Source organism: Anas platyrhynchos, chromosome 1 (assembly GCF_047663525.1).
Source record: "Anas platyrhynchos isolate ZD024472 breed Pekin duck chromosome 1, IASCAAS_PekinDuck_T2T, whole genome shotgun sequence".
NCBI classification, from domain to species: Eukaryota; Metazoa; Chordata; class Aves; order Anseriformes; family Anatidae; genus Anas; species Anas platyrhynchos.
In genome coordinates, this window is record NC_092587.1 from 28803357 (window position 1) to 28826673 (window position 23317).

The 23317-nt window shown below is 37.7% G+C and overlaps 1 protein-coding gene across 5 annotated transcripts in view; it reads left to right on the top strand.

Moving 5' to 3' along the window:
• Positions 1-23317, top strand: part of DOCK4 (dedicator of cytokinesis 4) — a 247477-nt gene that overhangs the window by 109017 nt on the left and 115143 nt on the right. For all 5 annotated transcript variants that reach the window (XM_038185208.2, XM_038185199.2, XM_038185205.2 and 2 more), the window contains exons 9-12: positions 8951-9032; positions 9672-9732; positions 11592-11724; positions 13212-13300. In XM_038185208.2, coding sequence (XP_038041136.1) covers positions 8951-9032; positions 9672-9732; positions 11592-11724; positions 13212-13300 — 365 coding nt within the window. The remainder of the gene's footprint in view (positions 1-8950; positions 9033-9671; positions 9733-11591; positions 11725-13211; positions 13301-23317) is intronic.

Sequence of the window (23317 nt, forward strand, 5' to 3'; positions counted from 1 at the left end):
CGAAAAAATTGTCACCAATAGTTGTGGGGAGCAGTTCATTAGTCGTAGTCATTTGGAACTTCAGGGAAAAGAAAGACAATTGGTAAAGTGTTGTAGCACAGCAGTTATTATCTAGCAGAGGTGGAAAGTGGAGAGGAATGTATAAAGAACTATAATGCCATAAAGAAACAAATAATCCAGCTGCCTATCATCCGTGCTGCCTTTATGTGATATTCACAGAGGTTCCGATTCAGAACCACCTACTGCTGAATTTCAACTTCTTTTTGGTTCTTTTCATAGCACTATCATCATGAAAATGATAATGAAATGTTAGAAATGTTATTTTGGACACTTCTTGTCATTTATAATATGTGCATCTACTGTTCTTTTCAGGTTCTTTCCAAACACAACTCTTTATTTTCTTATTTGTAACTACTGAGAGGATTGGGGGAACAGTGAGGAGGACACTTTAAAACCTGATATGGAAAGCAGTTTAGATGGTGCAATGTATTTTTAATACAAAAGCTGGAGAGAGAGTGTGCACACATTTATTTTTGTATATGTGCATACATGCAAACACATTAGTTGGAATTCAGATTTTCTGCTCTGTTGCTTATCTGATTGTTTGATATTTAAGTTCTGTGTTTCTGAATGTCATGGAAATTCAGAGGATTTGTTAATAGAAAGAGGTATTTGCTTCCAATGTTATCTACAAAATTAATATTCAGGGGAAAGAACAGAAATTGCATCTTTTTTATTTAAGGTTACGTTTTAACTATATCTCAGACTACGTTGCCTCCTCTTGTAGCACAGAATTTCTGGAAGGGGTGAACTCTGATTAGAGAGGCACAGTTCAGACTGGACTTTGTTTTATCTTTACAGGTACCTTTTCCTCTTAGAATCCTATGTTTTAACATGTGAAAGACTCCTATGTGCAGGAATATATTCAGGACATCCAGGCTTTTCTTGGAAAGCACAGTGAAGTAGTAGAAGTCATGGAGCATCTCGACTTGATCCTAGAACAAGAAGTTCTGGAGAGAATTTCTATACTCTTTGATGATCTCTGATGACTCTCTGGTGACTAGAGATTAACAAAGATGTTTTTTGGTTGCTGTCAGGTGGATTACTCCAGGCAGGAAATGCAGAGGACGTGCCTCGAGTGAATAATACTTGTTGTTTGAGAATACTGAATTAAACTCCCTGCTGTGGTGTTCTTCCACATCAGAAGGGAGAGTGCCAAAGTGCTGGCCTAGTCAGTTAGTTTGCCCTATTAGCTACATTTTCATTTGTTTTACAAAGCAAAACAGCTCCAAAAGCACCGTACTCACCTGACATTTAAAGTCACTAATAAATACATTGGAACCTGAGCCTGTCAGGTACCACATTCAAGCAATTTGTTCTTTCAGTGTGAGCAGGATTTCTTTTTCTTTTTTTTTTTTTTTTTTTCTGAGTCTGCTTTTGATCTGAAAAAATCTATTCTGTATTTAGAAACTTTGCAGGAACATACCCTGACCAATGAGAAATTTCAAAATTGGTGGGTGGATATCTTACAAAGATTTCTATATATCTGACCTGTTTCTCCCTTGTGCCAATTAATATTTTTTTGTCCTTCTTTCCTTCTAACAGTATGTTTGAAGGAAGATAAAAGGATTGGATATTTTTGCCATTTATGGTGGCCACTCCCCACAGATGGTATTGCAGCTAAGTTCAAAATCATAATAATGTCTCTCATGCAAAATAAGTTTCCATTAGCATCTTGTGTATGTGTGTGTGGCACTCAGATACCAACAGCAAAAATATATTTTATTAATCCTTCTCAAGTAGGTCATTTTTGGTAGCCCAGTTTTATTTACTTGTCAACAGCAATAGCATAAGCAGATATGATTTATGTTGCAGGCAGAACGTGTATGAAAGGAATGTTTGGCGCAGCTGCAGCCTCCAAATGTTTTGGCCTTGTGGTAGTTTCTGTATAAAAAAAAATGTCTTTTCTACAGATCTGCATCACCCTTCATTGCCAGGTGATAAAAACATTTTGTCCTGGCTTTAAGAGGTTCTATATGTTTTAATAATACTTATTTTTATAGCTCAGTTCTTTATCTGACTTCATGTGATACTGTGTAATTTGCTGTCTTTAACAGTAGTTTTGATAAATTTCTTTTTAATACTGACTGTTCCTGACGTGCAAGAGAACAGCATCTTCAGTTCCAAGTGGTTTTTGAGGAGCTGGCATTTCAGCAGGCCCATTCACATTGGCCTGACTGCCCAGACTTTCCTATTTAACAGTTGTAAGGGAGATACTGCAAGGGGGTTTCCAGCAAAATAACTACATTTGTGGGTAATAAATGAGGTAGAATATGATAGGAATGAGCTGCCAAAGACAGACATGAGTATAATCTAACAAGAAAATGTTTTGGAAATGCTTTTGTTTGTTTCTTTGTTTCTTTACAGGTTTTGTATTTTATGGGGAGACATAGCCTGGTCAACAAGTCAACAAGTACACATGGATTATTCCCAGTTGATGTCTATTAGAAACTAACTATGTTTCATCACGTAGCTCAATTCCTTTCATGAAAGCCCATTCACAGTGAAACAAATGTACCCACCTATCTGTGTTTTAAAGATTCTTTCTCAAATACCTTCTGCTTGCTGTGGTTGAAGTAATGATGCTAGTTTATGCAGAGGTTTGTGTAGACACACAGTTTTTTAAAGCAGATAACCAACCTAAAGACAAGACAAACCTGTGGTCTGGGTTAGGTCTCCCTTGAGCATTAACAAATAACCCTATTACTGTTTTTATGCTAAAAATTGAAGAGCAACAGAAGGAATAATTCTTCTAAATTGCCATGACAAAAACACTGCAAAGGGTGACTTTTCCTATAGCTGGTGTTTTACCATTTGGAGCATAACTGAGAGATTACATTCAGCAGTGAGTGAAGTTTTAGAGTGAGAGTATGTGCACCAGCCGCTCTGTATTTGTGACAGGTTTAGGTAATGGTGAGATATACTGAAAAATAGAGGTATTCCAGTGGGTTTGCAGATGATCGTACCAAGAACATGTTGCGCTGGGTACTGACAAAAAGCACGTCAGAGTCAGCACAAAAAAATACAGAGCTGCCACTTATAAACCCCCAAATGGAGAAGAATACACAGGTGCACTTGAGCTGTTGGAGGGAGGGGAATTCTCCTACATGCCATCGCTTCCATTCACCTTTGCCACTTCCTCCTGCTCTCTTCAAGTTGAATTTCCATCTCAGGGGAAAGATAGAGCAAATCTGCTTGGATCCGTGCTGTTATTTCAGCCAGCTACTAGGATAATGATGAAGACTGTAATTCAGCTTAAGGGATCTGTAGGTCTGTGCACTGATAATGCTGTTCTGCAAAATGTTTATCCGTGGTAGCAGACTAAGCTCACAATTACTGAGAGCTCCAGCTTCTGGTGTACATTGTTTCCGTAGTTGTAAATACCTGCAGAGAAATTCTAGTGCACTTTCTGCAACATCATCTTCCTCTGGCTCGTGGTACCTCACAAAAGTAATTTAAAATTGTTGTTTTCCTATGTAACCTGTTAATCTTTTCAGGAAATGTGTCGTACCACCTTTCAGTTAAAGTACAGTTGTGAATATCTAAAATAAAGTAGAGTGTGTTCACAAAAGCTAACTTCTCAAGCCTGTCTTCTGTTAGTAGAGAGAGAGACAGAAGATGGGAGCAACAGCTTGATTTAGCTATGTATGTCTGGTTTTCTTTTCCACCAGTCTCCCCTCCCATACCCCTTTCTTTTTTCCTGCTGTCCTCATTAACTCTACTTCTATGGAAAATTTGGCTTGTCAGCATAAAGCTAGCATTCAAACATTTTTTTTCTTCATCCCACATGTTGTCAGCACATCCAGGAGACGTGATGATGAGCTTCAATATAGCATCACAATATTGGTTTGTTTGATTTATTTTTGTTGGTGCTTTGATATTTATCTGAAATTGGCTGAAATCTTCTTTTTATAGTACTCATTCTTCCTTTTCCCCTTTGCTACTTATTTTACAGTCAGAAATTTGGGTATGGGTTTAGCAGAAGTGCATAATGGAGTTAAACTGCAGGGGCTGACTTACTGTGGAACAGCTTGTACTGCGAAGTCATGTTGGCACGTGTACCATCCAGTTAGTCTGCAATTAAGAATATACTTTTAAGGCTTTTTTATCTATTTATTTCAGTAGTTTATGACATGTTGTCTCACATCCCTCTGCATTTCACCATTAACTAAAAGGGTAATGTTTTGTGTCTGATAGTGGTTTTATGAAGTCAGTGAGTCTAAATGCAGTCTATCTGGATTCAAGTTCATAACGAACATTCCCTAACGGTGATCTGGAATGTGATAGACCCGAGCTGGTGACGTATGTGGCAATATTCTCATGTTATCTCTCATCCTTTGCTTTAGAAATCTCTATAACCTGTATTTAGGTAGAGAACACTTACAAAGATGTCGGAAAGTGAAGTTGTTATACTAAGAGCTGGGACTATTGGATGATGCAGCTTTAGTGCAAGAATATGCCATGTGGCTGATTTTTTATTTATTTTTTTTCTAGTGTGTTTATAAATCATAGAACAAGCAATCTGTCTAGACTGCTAACATGTGACTGGTAACATTTTCCTGCTAATACCAAGGAAATAGGGGTCACGTATGAAAATAGAACAGTTTGTGGCTATGTTTCTTTTAAATTCATGTGTTAAGCCTGCAGATTTGGAACACATTGTTGCTTCACTAATACACGGGAAGTTACAGTACAGAAATCCCTTGCTGACCTTCTTAAATTAATCTCTCCAGCATTAGTTATTTCCTTATTTTCAGTGGGAAGACAGCAGAGTTTAAATCTGTGCAGCATATTTAAGTGGTGAGACTGGTGCTCATAAAAAATGCATTGCAATTTAAACTAAAATCAACCTATCTTCATACAAAGGAAAGGTATTTCTGCTTTGGGATGCTGCTGTGTGTATCTGCTGTATGTATGTATGTGGAACTGACTGCTGAGAAAGCTGCTGTGAAATAAGATCCTAGTCCTAGATTTCACCCTCTGGAGCTTTTGCTGCTGTTTGAAGGCAGGCTTTCAGATCTTGGGAATTCTCAGTCTTTATTTTGTTTTAGGAAGGCTATTTACTTTCCTCAACCATTTTCTAACCTGTTTTTTTCTATAGAAATGCTTTGAATTGTTTATACACATAAATGCTCTCTGTACTTTATCAGAATGTCATTCTGTTCCCATAGTCTTAGAAGTCTTAACTGCTTGCATTTGCTCCCTGGTAATGTTCAAAGATAACTGTTTTTATCTGAGCTGGAACTGGTGCTATATTTTTTGCTTGAAACATATTGAAGCGCTAAACAAGGATTAAGATTTCTTTGGATTTTTTGTTTTCAGTTTGGCTTTTTCGTTGCCTCTAGGTCCTGTGCTTCAGTCAAAGAAAATTTCAAATTCAAATGAGGAAATTAGATCTGCATAGCCATTAGATGTCTGTTGCAATCAGTGCATTTCTTTGTGGCATGACAAAAGGCCTTGGCTTTTAATTGTGTTGTAAATCATAATCTCATGGTCTGTGAGTGTAAGCAGAGCTTGAAAATTCCATATCCAAGCTGATAGTGAGTAGGAAGCTTTCAAAAAATGTGCCTTTGATTTCTGCAGAATGTAAGCTTCAATAAAGAAAGAGAACACTGCCAGTTAAATTCAGTATTATGAATACCTATGAATTGCAGGTTCATAGGTAAACTGTAAAGATAGCTTATCCACAGCGAGGTAGTTTCTTATTGAATAGTATTTTTCTTTTAACTAACATTTCTCGTGGTTTCTTTAAGGCAAAAAAATGCAATGAAATATGTATATATGGGCATTACTTGTAAATAGTTCTACAGACCGAAGGTAAGGTGATGAGATAGAGAATAACCTTGAATTGGCCTAATTTAGATTGATGCATACAAATGCACTGCAGGTTTCAGTGCACAGAAGCTGTATTGTTACTGTTGGAGCAGAGTCTTTTTTCTTTTTATTCAGTTTTGCATAGTACCCAAAATAATGGGTCCTAAAGCTTTAACTGATTGATAATAGAAATAATAATTCTTGTTCAGTGAGCAGTATCTTTGTGTGAGATCTGTAAGCCAAACATTGTACATGTACTTTTTTTACTGTATTTTCTGCTGTCACAAATGGGCTAAATGTAAATGAAATCACAGAATTATTTTAATAACATTTTAAAATCAACAGCAAAATACTAATTTGTTTCTCTTTAAAAATATATCCATGTAAACATTCTTTAAAACTCAGTTTTAAAGTTTCCATGGAGACGTAAGCTGCAGAAAGTGGCTGTATCATAAAACATGAGTGTTTCTGAGAAAATACATTTCATGTGCTTTGAGGTATTTGAGTTCAACTCTACTATTCTTAGTTTCTGCCTTTTTTGCCGTGTGATTAAAAAAAGCTGTGTAGCTGAGGATGGCACAAATGTTTTTAAATGTTCACAATAAAAAATCTAAGCATTTGTAGAGTCATAGAATCATGGAATTGTTAAGATTGGGAGAGACCTCCAAGATCATCTGGTCCAACATCCCCCTACCACCAATGTCACCCACTAAACCATGTCCCTAAGCACCACATCCAACCTTCCCTTGAACACCCTCAGTGATGGTGATGCCACCTGAGCAACCCATCCCAACGCCTGACTGCTCTTTCTGTGAAGAAATGTCTCCTCATTTCCAACCTAAACATTCCCTGGCACAACTTGAGGCCATTCGCTCTGGTCCTATCACTAGTTACCTGTGAGAAGAGGCTGACCCCCAGCTCCCCACAGCCCTTTTCAGGTAGTTGCAGAGAGCAGTGAGGTCTCCCCTCAGCCTCCTCTTCTCCAGACTAAACACCCCCAGTTCCCTCAGCCGCTCCTCACAGGACTTGTGCTCCAGGCCCTTCACCAGCTTCGTAGCCCTTCTCTGGACATGCTCCAGGGCCTTGATGTCCTTCATGTACTGAGGGGCCTAAAGCTGAACACAGCACTTGAGGTGCAGCCTCACCAGAGCAGAGTACAGAGAGACGATCACCTCCCTGCTCCTGCTGGCTGCACTATTCCTAATACAAGCCAGGATGCTACTGGCCTTCTTGGCCACCTGGGCACACTGCCAGCTCATGTTCAGGTGAGCTTCAAGCAACACCCCCTGATCCTTTTCCTCTGCACAGCTTTCTAGCCACTCTGCCCCAAGCCTGTAGCGCTGCATGGAGCTGTTGTGGCCCAAGTGCAGGACCTGGCACTTACCCGTATTGTAGGTTCAGCACTGGATAGCTGGCATGCATAAAACAAAGTATCCTCCAGACAGAGCTGTCAAGAAATGTGCTCTTGAAGGTAGCAAAACCCTGGGCTATAACAACATAACGTAGCCAGTTGTGCAAGGGAAGTGATTGTCCCCTTCTGCTCAGCAGTGCTTACGCTGCCTGTGCTCCAGCACAAGAAGTCACTTCAGCACAAGGCCCAGGTTGGTTGCAGGCAGGAGCCATGTAAGGGCTGAGGCAGCGGGGCTTATTCAGCCTGGGGGAGAGGTGGTTTCATGGGGAGCTACCAGATACCTGCCTGGACCTACAAGGTGATCAGTAACATCAATGGATTTAATTGAAACAAGAGAGGCTCTGTCAGATTTTAAGAAAACTTGAGAACAGTCAGGCACAGAACAGGTTGTCCAGAGAGGTTGTGCAGCCTCCATCACTGGAGGTTTTCAAGACCCAGCTGGATGCTGCTCTGTGCAAACCAATCTGACCTTACATCTGACACAGCTTTGAGCAGGAGGTTGGACTCAGAGGCCTTCTGAGGTCCTTTACAATGTGAATGGCTCTGATTCTGTCAATGATCGATACGGATTTTGTACACAGCAAACGCTGGTGCAATAAAGATTTAATTAGTCTCTATTGAGTTGGATCTAATCCAACATATTCCTAGTGATTTTCCAGCTGCACTTTGAAAAGCTGTGGATGGTAGAGAGCAGTGGTATACCATGTTTGGCCTCTGGAATATGCAGAAGAGGTGAAAAAAAATAGTTGCAATAAACTCAATCTAGATTTATTTTATTAATTTTTTTAGTTTGAGCATTACAGAGCATCCAGACTCAGCTGTGTGGCCAGCTAGGGATGGGGGCAAAAGGGGTGAAAGTAACACACGTAACACTTCTGCACAGCTTACCATTTCTGACATCTTTGCTTCTACTTTCCCTGTCTCTCACTGCAGAAATACTATTGCTATTCCCATGCATGAACTGGAAAGAGATTGTCCGTAATGAACCTATTATCAAATAGGAATTTTTCAAGGAGTAATTTCTCTTTCAGTGGGTTCTTTTGCCCTCTTCTACTCTAAAATAAGAATTCTCTGTATCTCACTACTATCAGTATTAGTTTTTGTATCAGCTACACCACTTAGCACCCCTCAGTAGATTGCAAAACAGAATTCTGAATATGAAGTTTGCCTTGCTGGAACTTATAAGATTGCTAAAATCAGTGCAGTCTAGAAAGAAATTTTCATAGGGCTAGGTAGGAAAAACGTCACCTGGGATCATCTTCTTATCTTTGAAAAGAATTTTGTTTGAATACAAATGTGGCAATGTTGACATTTATTTAGCAAGAATCAATGCCACCATAATAAACATCTAATTTCAGTTCTAAGATGAAAGGATTTTATTGCTTACGCTTTTGTATGCACCAGGATATACAATGTCATTCTTCCAAACTAAATCAGTCTTCTAGTTTGTATCGAATTTTCAGTAATTTTGTTAGATCATTAAGTAAATCATAGCCCTTATCTAGTGTCTTCCTTTATTTCTTGTCACATCTGAGGCTTTTAAAAGGAAATAATTCAATTCTTTTATATCTTGTGGAAGATTACATCTTGTAGATGTAAGATCAATATGAGATCTAGTTTGCTGTAATGTTGTTCAACATATTTGTCATATTTGTTTTCTTACAGTGAAAGATTCTTTTTAAGACTGAATAGGAATGGTTTGCCAAAATGTCCAGAAAAGCCTGAAAGACACTGTTCTCTTTTTGTGGTGAGCTGTTCCTATTCTCAATCTTTTTTGTGCTGTGTATTGAAAATAGTAGTTGGATTAAATTATTATGTGGTTGACTTAGTGGTGCTCCCTATGCTTTTACATTGTTATGAATATCAATTCTAAAGCCTGGTTAAAGGGTATTACTGAAATCCCAAGCTAAATGTTTTCTGGCAATATGTGGTCACTCCTATCTAAACTTCCATATGTTTTATATATACATATATATATACTTCCATATATAGCAGTCTTTCTCCCTGCAACAAGAGCTAATCAGTTTTTCTGCTTTTGCATTTTGCAGCCAAAAGATGGTTTGTGTAGTGCTCTTTGTACTTTCAGGACATAAGGAACTACACAAAGGCATCATTGCTGTTCAAGACACACAGCAAGTCTTTTCTGTCCTCCCACTGTCCAATTATGCTGCTTTACAGTGTATTCTAGCCCATGATATTGTAGGACAGTCATTTTAAGTGCATGACCACCAATTTAGAGTGTTAAATGGATAATTTGTTAATTCCGTATAAATGAACTCACTGTTCATTTATCACTTTCGCTGGCAGCAAAAGCAATGTGTAAAGATCTTTTAAAATGTCACATTTTAATCAGAGTCAGAAATAATGAGGTTCTGCTCTCTTGCAGGATTTGGGTAGCAGTGAACTCAGGAAGGACATCTATATCACTGTGCACATTATCCGAATAGGTAGGTATAATTGTCTTTGAGTAGTAATCTGACATTTGGTTAGATATACAGCAGTGAATAAAACTGCTTGAGGTCAGCTTTTGGTTCCGTTACATTAACTAGGCCTTTGAATAAATTTGTTAAAGAAAATGCCTCTCTTCTGATGAGAAAATTGCCTTGGATTTCTCAGTATTCTTTTGTGTCGTATTTCAAGTGTACTGCTGAGTTTAGGTGCAAGATGTTTTGTTACTATTGCAAAACAAAAAGAAGGTGTCACATGAACTGTCTTAAGATGATGGAGTTGTTGCTGGGAGTCCACTCTTGTCCCAAAGAGAGCAATTTCAAACATATTTTGTTCACAGGAGAACTTGCCTAGAAACATAATGTACCTACTTAGTGTATAATATCTGACGTATATCTGAAATTGTTCAGATAAATTTTGTTTTTTCTCTGATCTCTTTAAAAAGGGGGAGAGGGAAGGCAGTGGAGGAAGTCTTATAATGATATAGGCAGATATCATGTCCTCCAAAACAAAGCTGAAGAGATGAAAAGCATGTGTTACATATGTATTTTAAGAAGTTATCCTCTGGGTTGTACTGATTTGAAGCAAGAGTCTTTGGGTCTGCTTCTGACTTCTTAGATGTGGTGATACATCTCCCTGTTTTTGCAAGGTATTTTGCTTTGAAATGTAGTCTCTCTAACATGTGCTGAGTTCAGAAACAACTTGTTACAAAGTAAGCATTATTTTACAACTTTGATGAATAACTTTCCTTTAAGTTTTCATGCTGTTCTAGTCTTTCATCAGAATATCAAAATACTGTATTTTTATAGGTAAGGACTGGGGAAAAGTGTGGTAAACTGATGTAACACGAGTACGTTTGATAAGAGTAAATGCTTGAAAGAACACTAACGAGTAGATTTTTTCCTACTGTATAATTTTCAAATATATGCCAAGTTTGTAAATGAAACAAAAGACTAAAAAGTTAAAATAAGAATAAAGAAATAAGAATATATAAGAATAAGAAAAAAAAATGCTTCATGGTGTATACATGAACAATTACTCTTCTAACTGCTTTGATGCATAGGAGTGTTCAGAGGAGGCATTGCCCTGCAGCAACTGCAACCAGAGGCTTTTCTTGTCAAAAGTTAAGACTTGGTGCGAAAGATACATAGATGTCAGGACACAAATGAATAAAATGTTTTGAAAGAGGGCAGTTTTGTATGCTAAAAACACAGTGAGAAGATTGATTAATTGAATTTAAATCAAATAGAAAAATATTTTGTTTCAATTCTCTTTTCCTTGGCTGCCTTCTTTCCGTATCATAATTTGTTCTCCTGCTCTTTGTTATCTTTCCTTCAAGAGTTTCATTCTTCTTGATTTCTGCAGCTGGTCACTTATCCCCTTGCTAGCCTGTTGCCTGTTTGGAGTCAGCATTTGATTTCTAAATTGCAGTGGCTCAGTCACAAGACCTCTCATATAAATCACAAATAACAGCAGCCACGGTAAAATAATTGTTATTGGACAGCAAATGTTGAACACTCTGTCATGTCTGAGCTCTAAACTCAATTTAGTGGTGTCTCGAGTAGTTCTGTCACTGGGCATCAGAAAGAGTTGTTTGGAGACTGGAGGTCATACGAGGATGAGCAGTGCCTCTGGTCTGAGCCCTTACAAGATCACCACATCTTTAATGGGCTTCCCGGACCATTTGTTATCCTAACGTACTATGGAGAAAGATGGACCAGATTCGCAGAGAGTACACTTGGCATCATCTGCTGTGACCTGTCACCATACCGAGACGGGTTGCTCTCTGCCTCCCTTCTGTGGTTTTAAGGGAGACAGTTCCAGGGATTATGCATCGAATGTGTATTTTGTTTGGCAGGACGAATGGGAGCTGGAGAAAAGAAAAATGCCTGCAACGTACAATACAGACGGCCCTTTGGCTGCGCGGTCCTCAGTATTGCAGATTTGCTGGCAGGAGATTCAAAGGATGACCTCGTCTTAAAAGTATATATGTAAGGAATGTGTTTTTTTTTCTTAGAAATATCTTAGGGTAGGTTTACGTCAAAAACGGTGGTTTTAAGTGCAAATGTGAATAAATAGCTGTGGCTCTTTTCTGTTCCAAAAGAGAGTAGTAGCTAATTTCTTTCTTTTTTTTTTTTTTTCTTTGTCACATTTTAGAAAGTTTGGCTAGTTCTATGTGCTTATAGAATGAAAAACGAAGGTTGCATCCTTTTAGATCTTTGAGTACGTTTCAGCATTTATCACATCCTTGTAAGTGCTTCTGGAGCTCTCTTTTTATGGCAACATGAAGTGCTTTTAAGACTTGTTTAAACACCTTGTGCTGCTTAGGCAGCTAGTGAAAGTACTTTATAACTAGAGAAAAAAGCCGACAGGGTAAGCTATTATGGGATGCGAATAGCAGAAGTGTGAAAGGCAGTTAATGCTGGAGAATAAAAATCAAAAATAGATTTTGAAATGAATGGTTCATTAAATAGTGGATTTTGACAGATACTATTTGGAATAAAGTTAAATTTTCTATATGTAGCAACACAGTGCATGTAATCTCCTGCTGATCTTGGGTATTATAGTAAGAACCATTTTGTGGAGTGGTCTATTCTAAGTACACAGACTTGGGACACATCATGCACAAGAGGAAGTTCTGCCTCTCCCAGGGTTAGCACTCAAGTCCTGAAGGCATGGTGGGCTTTCAGGCAGCCTTTCTCTTCTCCTCTGTTCCCCCACTGTGCTGAATTAGAGCTGCTGAAGTTGGTGCTGCAGAAAAGCTATCCAGTACAGCAGTGAAAACGTGTGCTGGCTCTTGTTTAGACGTCCAGGACGTTAAAGTCAAATCAGTGTTTGCTGTTGGATAACAAATTGTTGAATTTATAAGTTCACTTATTATATTCTATTTTCTAAATTTCACCTGATTGTTCTTAAAAATTAATAAATAAATAAAAAAGATTAAGAAACATGTCTCAGCAGCAGATTTTGTGCAAAGACTAATTCCAGTCTAAACCATGAATAGTGGCAGATTTTTCCTTGTGGAAAAGCAGCTACTTTCTAAATACATACTGAAATGTAATTTAGCCTTTCACTGACTACCTCCTGAAGATCGTGTTTCATTTTAAATAACTTCAAAGTGTACAGCACAGGTACAGAACAGCCCTGAGTTCTGTGTCTCTCCCTGAGTGTCACAAGACAGATATCTGTGTGTTTTGGAGCTGAAGGATGGATCTATATAGATAATGAACTTGGTCATGGTTGAGTACCTGAGCTTAACAGCTCCTATCTTTCTCCCACACTTTGCCACACAAAGCAGGTATTTCCATGAGGCCTTTCTCAAATGGTAAGAGTGCTCTCACCCTTTCCATTGAGACACGCAGTTTCATGGGGCTTTATTTGCTCCTACTGAGATAATTCTGTGAACAGAAGAGGATTTGTTTGTAGATATGTGGTGAAGCTGGTCTGAAAAACTTGTGTTCCCATTTCATTTTTATAGGTGCAACACAGAGAGTGACTGGTATCAGATCCATGAAAACATCATTAAAAAGCTGAATGCACGTTACAACTTGACAGGCTCTAATGCAGGTGAGTAAATTTCAACTTTTCTTTTCTTTTTTTTCTGCTTTCATTCTTAGTGTTTTTCAAATCAAATGGCACTGTTTATGTGTAAGGCTGATAAATCTATTAATCTGCATTGCTTGATGATTTCTGCTTCTGATCTACATTTTTATCATTGTTGAAATGGTATATTAAACTTCATAAAAAATTAACTGGGACTTACAGACCTGCCAGTGTTCTCTGCATTCCTACTGGCTAACTGAGCAAGATGCAAAGTTGATATTTAAGAACTTAACAATAGTCCTCCGTAGTCAACTGTGTGTCACAAAGTATCATCAAAATAAATGCAGTTGGGAGACTTAGGAAATGGGAGATGACTGACCTTCGTTATTGTGAGATGGTGTCTTAACCCAAAGGAGATGTTGGAGTTTATTTTGAAAATGTGTATTCAACAATCTTTAGTGGATGACTGGGAAGCACATAGAAAAGCTCGTGGTATTATCAGGGCTGAGATTGTTTATATGCATGTAACCATTCTGATCTTATAATGTTATAATACAAAGTCTACATACACACATATATTTAAAGTTTAGAATGTAGTGTATCTTATTGGACAATTAATATGCAATTAATATAGTGAAAATACAAGAGCACATTACTAAGTTTAGTGTTCTTAAGTATGATAATTATATTCATTTGGTTTTGTCATTCTGGTAGTTCATTAGTTTAATATTATGTAATTATTCAACACCTCTTTCTATGCTGGAGCTTATATAGCAAGTCTTTAGTAATGAATTCAGAAATAAATGCTTTTAATTTTAACTTCTTTAATGTGGATATGATCAACAGTTTACATTTTAACTTAGGTTCTGCTGAAAGAGTAGGCTCAGTGTTTGTTGACGTAGAAACCAATAGCTTTATTTGTTGTTAAAAATGATAATGTTGAATTTAGTCTTTTTTTCACAATCAGTCTAGAGAAAAAGGTGACCTGAATTATTTAAAAGGTAGTAATTATATATGGATCACATTTTTATTATAAATAATAGCTGTAATAAATGAATATATATGCGGCTATAAAAGAATAATCTGGGAAAATTATTACCAGATGTATATAAATTCCACTGTGTACTGTTTCCTTTTGTTTCAAGTTATTTTAAAGTTATGCTACGGTGTTTGATGTTTTCAGGGTTGTTTTTGTAGGCTCTTCTGTTTCTCACGCAACTTTTTTGTTTCCTACGGTGTACACTGGGCTACTTTAAAAATGACTATTTCAGTTACACTTATTTGGCCTAAAATGAAGCATACATGGAGTCCCAGAAAAATCACATTGTTTGCATGGTAGCATACCTTTTGTGTCAAATTTGCAAAGCTATGAAACAGTTTGAAAATACATAATTCAGGACTTGTTCAAATACTTTCTCTGAATATCAAATGAAGATTCAATATGTATGACAAAGAATAAATACATTTCAATTTCTAAATAGGTATGTTGCTTTTGGCATTAATGCAAATCTCACAGTTTACAAAAGGTGCCTGGGTGTTTATAAACAAGGTTTTCTGTGTAAGTATTGCTATGAAACATTTTACTTGTCCATTTATGTCTTCACCTGAAAAATAAAAAAAGAAACAGTTGGTAATTTCTGAATAGGCTGCTAAAGTAGTCTCATGTGGCATGCTGTGTGCTTCCAGCTGATTCTTGTGTGCAGTGGGACGATTGAAGCCATAAGGCTGGTGGCACGGCAATGTTAACCACCAGACAGCTGCAGTAACTTGTAGAAACTGCTGTGTACAAGTCTTTCTGTCTTGAAGAATATACAAGTACATGTAGGTCTGTGCATGTAAGCCGTTAGCAATAAAGACAGTACCCAAATTCAGTCTTTTGCCAGAACTGGGTGACACAGTTCTAATGTCAATGAATGGTGAGCAGTAAATCTTCGATTTATATCAGAAATCCAAAATCCAAATTTTATATTATCCAAATAAGTGACATTTTACATTCATCCAAGTGTTCCTGAAAATACACTGACAAGAGCTATGGGGCAATGCTATTTTTTATTTTTTTTTTGCTAACATTTCTATTTCATTTAAAGTATTTATTTAAATATTATTAGTTTCCCTTAAGTATTTGAATGATCATAGCTCAGAAAAATGTAATGCTTTGGGGAGCAGACTAGACCTGTCTTTGCCATTTCTCTGTAACATTTTAGCTGTGTCATTTTCCCATTTAAGATTGTATTGGTAATGTAGGCCAAGCTGATGGTTAGCCCTAAGTGTCTTGTGCTTTCAATTTTTAACTCCTTTCAGTAGTTTATAAAATTACCAAACTTAAGTTCAGCCTATGTTTTCATGCTATCTCATTTTTTCTCGAAATAAAAATGATTTGAGACTAGAAAAAAGGGGATTTTTAGATTAAAACACTCGAGTCCACAAGCCTGAAAGAAAACTTGAAATTCATCAGAGAAATAACCTCTGTGTTGGAGAGGTGCCCTTTTTCTTTCCATGTTTAAAATCAGACTGGTATATCATTTGCTGCTGATCGTGTCCCTTCTGACCCTTAAACATGGTAGGGGAGTGGTGATTTCACTGTCTTAACAGCAGGATCTGAAATACTCTGGCAATGGAGAAATCTGGAGTGTGTTGAGATTAAAAATCATATTTTAAAAGCATTTATGCCCATTTGTACAGCAATACCTGCTTACGCTGTGATATAATCCCTTATCTTATTCCGTTCTCATGAATAAAGAGTTCACCACTAAATACCCGCTTGTCCTAGGAGACATTTGATAAATTTGAATACTCTTAATTATGCGCCTATCAGCATGAAATACATGTGGGACGTGAACTTTTTCCAGGTTACAGGTGCTGGAAACTAAAGCTGGGAAATGCAATACCACTTACATTTTGAAAAAATGCTGTCGGGGAAGGAGACAAAGGGAGTAGCTCATGTAAAGGCTGGAGAGGGAAAGAGGATGTGAGCCACAGTGTCACTTTGAGTACTGAGGAACTAAAAATTAAACCATGAAAGGTTATTTACATTGCATACATGAAATTTGTTCCTCTGCGACTGCTTAGCTGCCTGAAAAAGCACTGCACGGCTTCCCAATATGTTCAGATACTTCTGCTGACACCTCATGGAAAATATTGTTGTTACACTGGTTTGTATTTTTTCTCTGCTGTCTTTGTCTGTTATAGTATTGAATGGCTGTTCTGATGACCCACTAGCCTCATTTGCCATTTTGTAGCTCTCAAAAAATGTGAAGAAAGGGAAAATCTTGCATTACAGGAAACACAGGTCTTTTTTTTTTTCTCTTAGGAACATTGTAGGTATGAACCAAACATAGGAAAACTTGAATTTTTGGTTTATATCCCACTTGTCCATTTCAAATTATGTTATAAACACTTAAGAAATGAAACACAATCAACACACTACAGCAGAAATTCATCAGACTATTGTCTCTGTTCTGGCCTTGTTCCCTCTTAACATTCTGTCCTGTACAGTTTCTTCCAGCTCAGCAGGTTTTCACACATAGTTTTAGTTTCCTCAGTTGGGTATCTCCCACTGCTGAAATAGTTTTATCAGTGAATTGACATTATTCTTCAGCAAAAAAAAAACATCTTCCAATTTTCTGGGGAAAACTGAAACTGACCGCCAAACATTTTGTTTCTTGCATGTAAAGTGCAAATTGTCACGCTATAGCTTTTGTATTTAACATTCAAGCCCATGCCCCCCCAAATGTGCTTTTTTTTTACTTTAACACATGACAATTCTTACTTCTGCAGAATCCTCCTCTATCTTACTCTCTGCTTGCATCTAAAACAGAGGATCGAATAAAGGCAAATGACAGTGCAGAAAGCCCAAAAAGGATCAGGGGACAAATGTTCATTCCTTTTCCCATTCACAGTGGGTGCAGGATTGGTAGGACTCAGTCCTGTGGATAAGCTGGCATCATTTGCTAGAGTGGGAACTGGAGTGTGTTTTCTGCTGGAAATTCAGGCAAAACAAACACTGTAGCAGGTAGTGGATCAAATTTCCAGTCACCTCTGGTATTTTCTTGCTGGTGTCAGGAATCAGCTTACTGGAAAACAGCTGGTTGCCTCATATAAGAGATTACACCATGAATGTAAAGGCCAAGTACTACAGCCTCTGCTGCATTAAAAGCATTGCTATTTCTTATCTTTGGGGTGTATTATGTGTAGGATAAATACTGCTCGATCTAGATGATTTCTTAATTATTAAACAAACCAAGTTTCATTAATCTCTAAGGTGGAGCTGACTAAAAACTATTTTTCCTATATTATGTTTCATTAGAATTAAAGACTAGCTACTCTGTTTTTTTTATTGCAAAAAAAAAAAAAAGTCTGTGGAAAATGAGTAATCCCACATAAAGATCACACCCAGTTACACCAATCTTGCAAGGAAAAAAAAACCACATTTATATTTCTGTATCTGTAGGGCTAAAAATCAGTGAAATGTATACTGCAGATACAGAAAACCGTTCATGGCTTATCTCAAAGCGCCGTATCAAATTGTCCTTTATCCCCTTCTTTTCATGCTGTCGGAGGCTGGCATTTCACTGTTACCTTCATTAAGCAGTTCATTCAGATTCGGGCAATTCCAGTTTATACAGCTGCTATGCTGAGGCTGCAATAAATAAGCAAACAGAACTTCTGTGTGTTTGTTGTCTTCTTATTGTAGCTGTCTGAATTTTAAAATGCAAAAACTGGAGTAAACTGGAAAAATAAAGCAGGTTTAACCTTATGTTTTTTTCTGATGGAAAAGTTTCAAAAAGGAATATGTAATTTCAGAGAAATAAAATATTGCCTATGATGGCACAGTCATAAGTAATAGTGTATTTTAGACAGTGAAGCCTAGACAACGTTCTTGCTCTCACATCAGAGCTTGGGCTTCTGTCAAATGCAATTTTTTTCTGAAGGGTTTGCAGTGTGGGTCATGGTTGCAGACGTAATTCTTTGACTGTGTGTCTGCAGCTATACTCTGGACCTTTCTTGGGACTTCAGTGAATAAATAGTATTGGATGTGGACTGCTTTTCTCTTTAATAAAGCAGACACTAATGCACAAAGTGCCTTGTAAACTGTTATTGATCACATAATAGCTGCTTCATTTACCCACAGAATTGCTGTCCGTGAGTGAATCTGCCTGTTGATTTTTAAAATGCTTTGAAGTGCATTTTAGGACAAGGGGCAAAAGAACAAGGCCAAATCTGTTTGTCACTCAGTATGGTTTTATACAGAAATAATAAAGGAAAGTCAGTGAGCGCATCTCTGATTGTACACACATATACAGAGTTGTGGATTTCTTTCTTCTGATTCTTCTATCATGCATAACTTTGTATCCATGCCTACAGTGCTACTTTTTTTCTTTTCCCCCTCAGTTCTTTATACTTTCAAAAGCTGAAACACTACTTATTAAATACAGCACACCATGGTGGAAAGAATGTCTACTGACTAGAGTAGTCTTTTGAGGTTTGAGGGTGGAGAGTTTTGTCTGCAAAAATCACCTATTTGCAACTGTGAGCAAGTTACACTGCTAAACAGTAACGGTCCTTGCTGTGATCCCTCCTTAAATGCTCAGCATTTTAAAAGAACCTCCTCACGTGCAAGATCTTCCTGTGGATACCTAAAGGTGTCTTTGATTTCTGCCACTGCTTGAAGCTGAGAATGGGTGGGTGGCTGGTGCAACCAGGGCACTTGCTCCCTCAGGATACGGGTGGTCTGGATTCAGCTGCCTGAGCACTAGGCTTAAAAAAAAAGCTGCAGCTGATTGCTGTGGGTCTTGTGCTTGTGCTGTTTCAAGGAATATATAAATATTCACTGGGTTTACCATAAAAGTTTTTTACTCCAGTGATTGAAACATTCTTCAAAAAAAGAAAGAAAATGTCTTGGTTTAGACTCTGATTTGGAAAAGGATTTTCAGTCTATCTCACATGTCCCAGGTGAGAATGCTAATCACTTGGCTTCTCAGTCTTCCCTGCAGCAACTCTTCAGCTCTGTATACAATCAGAAAATATTCATTATACCATGGGGAGCGTGAAAATGGCTCTAAAACCTGCTGAATAGTGCATGATTTTCGTAAGTGAGATCTGTACTCATGTCATCTTAGCAAATCCTACAGACGAGAGATTTAAACTTCGGTCTTGTGTTATATGTGAATATTCTCCCTAATGAATTATCTTATAAAAGGCATGTTAAAAATGATTTTAAATGTACTTGCAAGTTCTTCTTTCTTACCCCTCCTTTGAAAAGAAAGACTGGATTGCTCTGTTTTCCTCTAAGAGGATCCAAGACATTCCTTTTGGCTCCAGTTTTTACTTTAGGTTCCTGACATTTCCAAGTGTAAGCTCCTGTGTAAATGCCAATTTAGATTCCCGTATAACAAGTCTTAAAAAGCCACGTGTGCCTGATGCAGTAGTTTTGGAGAGATAAGACAAGGACACACATGCTTTTCACTTGCTACAGCAAAGGAGGTGAAAATCCTTTTAAGTCCTGCAGCGATTAAGTTACTGGTGTAAGAAATCACAAGCATATCTAGCTGCTTTGTAGCCTTGGACTCTTACGTGGACTCCACAAAAATAACAAATGTAATGGGAAGGTCTTTTCCTGTGCCGTTATTTTGGAGGGCTGTGATGAATTAGACAAGGGTGAGGTAACCTAATTGCATGTTTACCGAATGCAGTGTGGTGGTAGTAATGCCAAAACTGCTCTGTGACTCCACTGAAAACACTGGTAATTACACATTAGCTTTAATTGATGGGAGGGCCTTAAACTGTAGAGGAGACGCACTGAAAATGGTGGGATTTCTCTTACCACTTCTGGCTTGAGCATGTTTCTTTCCAATTTTTTGATTTTTAACATGGTAGCAGTATTAAATTTTCATCTGTTGCATAGGAGTCGAAATACAGTCGGAATACAGGTCTTGGAAAATCTACATCAATCGTGTATGCCCTCTTACATACAGTTGGGATCATAAAAATAATAAAATCAGAAATTACTTTATTGTACTCAGTAGTAGGCAGGAACAATAATTTATTTTAGATATAGCAGAGACAAGGTCTGACTTGGGAAGCTGTTCTTCAGGCAAATCTGGGTTGTGGATTGATTTGTAAAACATGTTCCTAAGCCTGTCAGCCACAAAACTAAATGTCTTTCTTAAAAAGAGGAAGATGCACAGGTAGATTCTTCAAATTGATGTTTCACTGTCAATAATAAATGCAAACATGTTCCCATGATAGCTGCATAAAAATCTGCAGGCATAGGGTCATCTGAAGTGATGCTGCTTAACAAAAGAAAGCTGCTTGGTAAGTTGTCAACTGCCTAATGCCCAGACGAGGACTTGAAGCCCATGTTGTTACCAGATGTTAGCCAAGAATTCCGTCGTAAGGAAGGATAAACTGTCATCAGAGGGGAAAGTTACTCATCAAATCATACAGTAAGTTGGGTTGGGAGGGACCTCAGGGGGCCATGTGGTCTGACCCCAGCTCGAAGGAAGAACAGCTTCTGTTTTCGTGGGAACTAGCTGTTTGGAAGAGCAGGAAGGTTGCTCCTTCAAAGGCAAATCCCACTACATTGTTACTATTTTAATTCAACCAGACCAAAGTAAGCTTCATAAAGCAACAATTTATTATTTTGGGGAACTATTGTTCCCAAGTACAACATCAGCTGGTACTGAAACTCAGGGTAGCTCAGTGGTCATGTAAGACTTGGTTGGAGAAGGCAAGCCACAAGGCAGACCAGCCCAGGACATGAGACAAGATGCAAGCTCTGAGACAAATATGTCAGTGGAGGCATTTGGGTAGAAACAGAAGTATGTGCTCTGGGGCATTAAGTCTTCCTTCACCTCTCTCTGCATTTATCAACTTCTTGACAGTCTAATAATGTCTTTTCTCCATGGTTACAATCAAATACCTAGAGATTTTTTAAAAAGCAGGTGGAAAACAATATACTTTGGCTGTTTCATATTTCATCAGAGGTAAGCTTTGGCTTATAAATTACTCGATTCAGAGGGGAAGCCTTTTAGAGTTAGTATATACCTTCCAGTGGTGAAACTGCAGAGGCTCCATCAGGAACATCACTTTTTCACACTTCGTATGATGAAAAGCTGCAAGAGATCAAGTGTAGCAGGGAATTGGTAGCTCAGCATAATAATTTATAGAATTAATATTTCTGTGAACAGAGCTGTAGTAACATACACACAGTATTTTCTGCATACAAGAAGTAGTGCAGCTCTGTTTACAAGACACTACCCCAGCAGTAGGAGTACAACCTTAGCCCCCTTGGAGTTGTTGCAAGGAAACCTTCTTCCTGTGAGTCGATGCGTGTAATGTCAGATGGGAAACAACGTGTTCATTCCCTGCTGGTGGCAGCTGCTGGCCACAACAAGAAGGTGTAGACTCATGGTGGAGAGATGAGTAGAGTAATGGCTAGTGGAAAACGAGGAGGAATGAGGGCAGGGCTGGTAGCATGAACCTGACAAAGAAGAAGGAACAGAACAAAGTACATAACTTCTAGGTAACTCCTGAGCTTATGATTCATCACGTCAAACTATGCCCTGCATCTGTGCACAGCTCTGGCATTTGTCTGTTCTCTGCAGAGTGCACAGATGTGTCAGCAGTGCTCTGAAATGTTTTCTGTAGCTACACATCACTAGCATTTAAACAGCAAGTGCATTTGTTTAATTACTTTAGTTCTGTGACAATTTATTAATCTGCCAGTTTTAATCTTTTGTTAAATTTTGTGACAAGGAGATTGCGTATTCTATTTTGATGTGTTTAAGAATTAGTTGTCACTGAAGGCTGCTATTTGAAATACATTTAAAATAAGAGCAGAAGCTGTATGTGCTTCACTGTAAGTACACAATGAATTAAAGCATTCTTTTTTGCTCTCAACAAATGCTAAACCTGAACGATTAAATATACACAGAATTTGCACATAAATTGTTGCTCAAGATCATTTGTCCATGAGAGACAAGCTAGTTTTGGAGCAGGTTTTTAGACAGGGATTTGTAGAACTTTTCTTAATATAAGGAAGTATATTTAATGTTTGTAACCTAATGTAGCATGCAGTATGTAGTATTAACTATGGTAGTTTTGGGATATTAATCCATAAAAATGGTAGACTCACAAACCACTCAGAAATACTTTTCTATATTTACATGGCAGTCCAAGTTTGTGTTGTTGTCTGTGAAGGTTCTTGTTTTACCAAAAGGACTTCAAAAGTCAAGTTCAAGACAATTTTTTGGGGGTAGTCATCCATAAGTGTCCCTTATGTAGCATGACTTGTATGCTGTGCTGGAAATGAATAATCTAATAAAGTTAAATTCAACCCGTATTCTCAGATGTTGCAAAAAGACTTAGTTATTAGAGAAGAATGAAAAACGTGCTGTTCTGCAATGCAGTGACACACACAAAAAAATAACTTGCTGTTCATCTCAATACTGCAGTTATGCATGTGATTGATCTGGCACCCTGAAATTCCCAGATAAGTCTACATAACGGGTGTAGCTGTCTTGTATTTCTATCTTTGCACTGGGTTATGTCTTATTAGTGAGTTTTTCCTAAGCTTTTCCCAAAAAATTACTCTGCTCATTACTATTATATAACATTATTGACTTTCTTAACTTTATCTACTGAAAGAATAATATGTCTGAAGACAGCTTCAGATGATAAATTTAATGAATGCTCATGCAAGATTTTATCTCCTCCAAGGGTTATAGTTACAAATTCATTGCTAACATTACCTGGGACTTTATGGTTTTAAAAGTTTTTAACACTTTCTAGAGGTCTCAGTCAAATGCTATCTGTTACTTAATTTGAAACATGCCATGTACCGAAATTTCTCATGCGGGTGCATGAAAGTTGTTTGCATGACAGAGCTGCACTTTGTGAAGGAAAAAAACGGGTGTTTTCCTAGAACCTTTTGTATATTATTTGCAACGAAAGCAATATAATACACTGAAAATTGTCAAATTGTTTTGTACACTGCCTATTCTAACAAAGCTGTGTAAAAGTGTAATTTTAATTTTTTTT